The 5,987-nt window shown below is 38.9% G+C and overlaps 1 protein-coding gene across 1 annotated transcript; it reads left to right on the plus strand.

The window, feature by feature from the left end:
• Positions 1-496: 496 nt before the first annotated feature.
• On the plus strand, positions 497-3,705 carry FABP7 (fatty acid binding protein 7). The gene is made up of 4 exons (XM_040426920.1): positions 497-618; positions 869-1,041; positions 2,356-2,457; positions 3,647-3,705. Exons 1-4 carry the CDS (start codon positions 546-548, stop codon positions 3,695-3,697), a joined length of 399 nt encoding a protein of 132 aa, XP_040282854.1. The 5' UTR covers positions 497-545; the 3' UTR covers positions 3,698-3,705.
• The last annotated feature ends 2,282 nt before the right edge of the window (positions 3,706-5,987 follow it).

Below are 5,987 nucleotides of genomic sequence, written 5' to 3' on the forward strand. Positions count from 1 at the left end.
CACATACACAAGAATGAGGGCTTAGCATATAAAAAGCAAGCTCATCCAGCTCTATTACGAATGGATGGGTTGTGTGGATTTTGTATATTACATGTGTATATATATATATATATATATATATATATATATATATATATATATATTTTTTTTTTTTTTTTTTTCCATATTAGACTATGTATGTGTCATCAGTTTCAGCATCAATTTATACAGTCTATCTAACAAGTTTTATATATTTGAATACATATTAAATTGGAACGTATGTAAAGTTATTTTCATTCCTTGATGTGACCTCATGCATCAGGTTAGGCTTTTACTTAACTGACCCTTTGTCTGAGACTGAAGTATTATCCTCGCCACACCTCTAGCCAGCCTATTGGTGGACGAGCCTGCATAGGGTTGGACCCTTTTTCTTTCCTCCAGGTCCAGCCCCCATCACCAGTTGCAAGTCTCCCAATAAGTACAGCTCCCACGGTAATGCAGGACAGGGCATCCAAAATCAGCATCACATTTTACACTGTGCTCTGTACCCTTCATCCGCTGAGAAAATGGTAGATGCTTTCTGTGCCACCTGGAAACTGGTAGACAGCCAGAACTTTGATGAGTACATGAAATCACTGGGTACGTGCACATCTGAAGATCTGCAATGCACATAGGATCTGCAAGTCAACTAAGACTTTTAATCAACTATTGCATGCAAAAGATTTCTAAGTAGGGGGGTAGAAAGATGTTTAAACTGCAGATTATTGGATTTTAGTAGGCTTGCGAAGGGGATTTCTATTCAAATTTTCTAGTGCTTGCTGCATTGACTGCATTAGTCAATTGCTTTTGATATTACTGTTCTGATGGTTATCTGTTTCTTTTTTTGCAGGAGTTGGCTTTGCGACCAGGCAGGTAGGAAACGTGACTAAGCCAACGGTCATCATTAGCCAAGAAGGTGACAAAGTGGTGATTAGGACTCAGAGCACATTCAAGAATACAGAGATCAGCTTCAAGCTGGGAGAGGAGTTTGATGAAGCCACTGCTGATGACAGGAACTGCAAGGTGAGTGGACTGTAGCTTAAAATAATCGGATTAGAGACGCTGTGTAAGGGATTCTTAATGCAGATCAAGTAAATTTGACGTCAGTCTGAGAGGTAAAGTCAATGAGGAATCAGCCTGTGAGCTGTGAATTGTGCAAGTGTGCAATCTTAATCTTACGGATGATGAAATTGAGCTGAGGGGCTTTTACATGTACAGATATCTGACCAATTTCTGTCCAATTGGGTATGTGCAAACGAAACTGATCTGATTGAAATCTGTCTCATCTGCCAGAAGATTGATAATGTAAAAAGGTTTCTGCTGATATTACAACGAAGGTAGCGTGTAAGTAGCATCTGATAGATACGTAAGAGATAACTCCATTGTAGGGAGTAGGTTATGTTTTAGGATGATTTTAACAGACTGGTTCTAATAAACTTAGAAAATATCTGTGTGTTTAATTGGCAACTCAAATCAATTCTATCTGTAAGATAAATCCCACTGCTAAGAAATAGGTATGTGTAAACCCCATGGCTGAAAAAAACATTCCACACATCTACATGGGGTTGTTTATACAGCATGTGTATGGATTTTTTGTTAGAACCAGTCAGATGAATGGGATCTCTAAAAAATCTGTCATGTGTGAACATCCTGATAACTACATCACTGTCAATGAGATGTTCCCATTGAGTCATAGACATCATTTGCTAACTCAGGTACAAAAGCATGAATGGTTGGGAGGAATAGCCATTGACCAAACGAGCATTGAGACAACGTTCAACAAGCCCAATCCTTTGTTTACTTGGGTGATAAGCCACCACCAGAGGTGTCAAGTAGTGGTTTATCCCCCTTTCCCCATTGAGATCACACACACTCAGCTGAACGAGCATTTGTATGGAGGTTTGGGAGGAATAGCCATTGGCCAAATGAGCATTCTTGTGACAGCTATTGAAGGTGTGTGGCCACTTTGACATTTAACCAAGTGTTTATAGGCCATGCATCGCTACATTCTGGTAATAAATTCCATCCATGCTTACCAGTATTGGATACCATGAAGTGTTTTATCAAGAGATTTATCCCACCATCTATATTGATACAAGGTCTTGTATCATTAAAATAACAATTGTGGCAACTACCTTAGGTTAGGTTTATTTTTACCTTTTTATTGATCAAACCAACAGAATAATGTAATAGATCACACTTGATGGACTTGAGTCTTTGCATACAATGTGATCTACACAGCTCCTAAAGCTATTTTGTATTGGTAGTACGGATATTAAGAAAATTAAAAAAAAAATCTTTATTTAATTAATTTTGAAAAATGTCTGCTCTCCACAGTCCACTGTAACCCTGGAAGGCGATAAAATAGTCCATGTACAGAAGTGGGATGGCAAAGAGACTAAGTTTGTAAGAGAAATAAAGGATGGCAAAATGGTTATGGTAAGTAGTGAAGGAGATGAAGTTCCACAATCCACATACAAAGATATTATTTTGTGAAACACTTTAATGGGGCTTTCCGGGATTTTGATACTGATGACCTATCCTCAGGATAGGTCATCAGTATCTGATTGGTGGGGGTCCGACACCTAGGAACCTCACTGATCAGCTGTTTGAGAAGGCACCGACGCTTCTGTGAGCTTCGCTGCCTTTTCCGTACTTACCAAGCACAGTGCTGTACATTGTATAGCGGCTGTGCTTGATATCGTGCTGAGCCCTATTGAAGCGCCTTCCCAAACAGCTGATCAGCAGGGGTCCCAGGTGCCGGACCCCCACCGATTAGATACTGATGACCTATCCTGAGGATAGGTCATCAGTATCAAAATCCCAGAAAACCCCTTTAAGGGGCAAGGGTGCCATAGCAGAAACCTCTTGATTCTTTTCATAGCATATGGCTCTGAGGTTGTGCCTCAATCTCCTATTATACCCATATTAATGTTAAGTAAAGACAGATTTAGGATTAGAAAACTAAGACTATAAAGCTAAAGCTAATGAACATATAACAAAAACCTTGATCACTCTTCAACTGCATTTCCAGAAGGCTTGACGCTTGATAATCCTAATATTCTGGTGATGATCCCTTTACTTAAACACAAATTAGCTAATTGCTACCTCCATAGTTGTGAGGCGGCCATCTGTGATGAACCATGGGTAGTCTAGTCTATATTTCACCATGAAGACTCATTCACTCTTGCGTTTACAGTATGGTGGCACACTCTTTAACACAGTTTCTCTGCAGTATTAGGTTTAAATCCAATGGCCATGGAGGCCAATTGATCTTGGGTTTGAATCCAATGACAACACGAAATCTGTGCATTTGTTTTGTGTTCACCAAAATGATTATGCAAAATCAAGGTATTATGCAAATCCTTTGTAAGATACCCAGATATCCATATTTAAATATGGGTACTCAAATATGCAAAATATGTATTACATTTAGTGTAATCATATTCACTATATGCTTATTTAGATTATTTGAGAATTTGTTCAGGTTCAGTTTTTACTTGCTATTTTATTGATTCCCCTTCCCCACAATGTGATGTGTCTCCCTGCTGGGACAGCAGCTCTGATGTGTATTAATTATGTATGCTGAAAAAAAGTTAAGAATTTCATATTTTTCTTCTTTCAACAGACTCTAACCTTTGGTGACATTGTTTCTGTTCGTCAATATGAGAAGGCATAGACATTGGAAGCCTGCTTCTGCTCTCCATTTACTTAAGTGTTCACTCCATATATGAATTGAAGATGTCAAACTCTACTCACCATTTGCATGCCCTGTTTCAAAACAATCTGATCTGTACACTATCAAATTGATAACTTTGTATTTTACTCATGACAACAATGTAACAACTTTTTATCAAAATAAATAAACAAGTATTTTTATTGAATTGGTTGACTTCTTTCTTAGGGTACTTTCACACTCGCATTAAACTTTTCCGGTATTGAGGTCCATCACAGGGGCTCAATACCGAAAAAAATAAATAAAAAGTTTTATTCTAATGCATTCTGAATGGAGAGCAATCCGTTCAGTATGCATCAGGATGTCTTCAGTTCAGTCACTGTACGGTTTTTGGATGGAGAAAATACTAGTATTTTCTCCGTCCAAAATTCCGGAACACTTGCCAGAATTCTGGATCCGGCATTATTTTCTATTGAAATGCATTAATGCCCCAAGGGTTCTGGAAAAACGGATCCGGCATTGCAGTCTGCCCATGCGCAGACCTTTAAAATGTGAAAAGGATAAATCCTGATTCGTTTTTTCAAATGACAACCGGAGAGACGGATCCGGTATTGCAATGCATTTGTGAGACGGATCCGCATCCGGATCTGTCTACAAAATGGTATCCATTTACATACAGATTGCCGGAACTGCCTGCCGGAATCCAACCACGCAAGTGTGAAAGTACCCTTAACTGGTAGCCTGAATGCAGTGCAAGTTTATAGAAAGCTAAAGGGACAAAGGGTAAGGGACACTAAGCTAAAGGGACATTAAACCAGGAGCCAAACAACTAAAAAGAACAACAGGCAAAATGTAACATCATCTCCTCATCTTTCTTGCTCCTCTCCTGACCTAAATCACAATTGTGGACAGGCTTGGACTGGCCCACAGGGGTACAGCTGAATCCCCCGGTGGACCCCTGAGCAAGGTGGCCCCTAGTCACCCACCCCCTGCACAAGTGGCACATAACACAGTAGACTTACTGCACTACATACATATATCCAATGTACAGCACCTCAACCAGCCTATGTTCATATAAAAAAACTTGATAGAATATTAAAGAAACTCCCCAGTTTATTATTATAGACACAATCAGAGCTAAGATGACTTCTAGGTACAGAGGAAAGCTAGCCAGTATCCTCTTTACCCAAGGATCTACCTTCTCAAAGTTGCTGCAGGGACCCCCCTATTCAATCATCTGGTAGCATCTTGATGCTGTGTGAGCAGGTAATATTTGAATGTATCAGTACGGTGGGCCCCTAAAATAAATCTTACCGTTGGGCCCTGGGCACCCTAGTCCGACACAAATTGTGATATAGAAAAGCAGAGCATTCTTCTCTCAGGCTGCAACCATGTCTTATCATCCCTCTGATACTAGTGCACATTAGCCAGGAAGTTTAGAAAGAGGGGGCTGGGTTTAGGATATACAGTATATTTTGTCTACACAAAGAGCGTGGCCACTTTGTTGGAAGGAATCTTAAATTTGACCTCCATTACAGTTCTACAGCTTTCCAAAGCTCCTGTAAAGCACATTTGCCTAATACCGTTATAATTCCTGCTTAGTGTATTGCTGTGTAATTAGGCACTTTTGCCTTTCAGGATCTTTGGAAAGCTGCGGAACAAAAAATGTGGAGATACTCTGGAGAACAAACTGGGCATAAAGCGCACTAATTGTTGTCCTCACACTATATGTATTCATACATTATATAATAAATAGAGGAGTATTGTGTACATATTATTGTATGTACAGAATGTATGTAGCAAGTTTGATCTCTCTTACAGTATACATTATAAAAGTCAACCTTTGTTTGGGTGACAACACTCAGGAGCTGCATTGCTGACTACAAGCTATGTACATTGTCCTGATACTATATACAGGGAGTGCAGAATTATTAGGCAAGTTGCATTTTTGAGGATTAATTTTATTATTGAACAACAACCATGTTCTCAAGGAACCCAAAAAACTCATTAATATCAAAGCTGAATATTTTTGGAAGTAGTTTTTAGTTTGTTTTTAGTTTTAGCTATTTTAGGGGGATATCTGTGTGTGCAGGTGACTATTACTGTGCATAATTATTAGGCAACTTAACAAAAAACAAATATATACCCATTTCAATTATTTATTTTTACCAGTGAAACCAATATAACATCTCAACATTCACAAATATACATTTCTGACATTCAAAAACAAAACAAAAACAAATCAGTGACCAATATAGCCACCTTTCTTTGCAAGGACACTCAAAAGCCTGCC

The sequence above is a fragment of the Bufo bufo genome, chromosome 4, assembly GCF_905171765.1.
Source record: "Bufo bufo chromosome 4, aBufBuf1.1, whole genome shotgun sequence".
Taxonomy (NCBI): Eukaryota; Metazoa; Chordata; class Amphibia; order Anura; family Bufonidae; genus Bufo; species Bufo bufo.

Excerpts from the sequence above, each read along its gene's own strand:
- FABP7 (XM_040426920.1), top strand. The coding sequence starts at position 546 with ATGGTAGATGCTTTCTGTGCCACCTGGAAACTGGTAGACAGCCAGAAC. Across the intron at positions 1,042-2,355 it reads CTGATGACAGGAACTGCAAG|TCCACTGTAACCCTGGAAGG; the intron begins GTGAGTGGACTG and ends TGCTCTCCACAG. Across the intron at positions 2,458-3,646 it reads AGGATGGCAAAATGGTTATG|ACTCTAACCTTTGGTGACAT; the intron begins GTAAGTAGTGAA and ends TTCTTTCAACAG.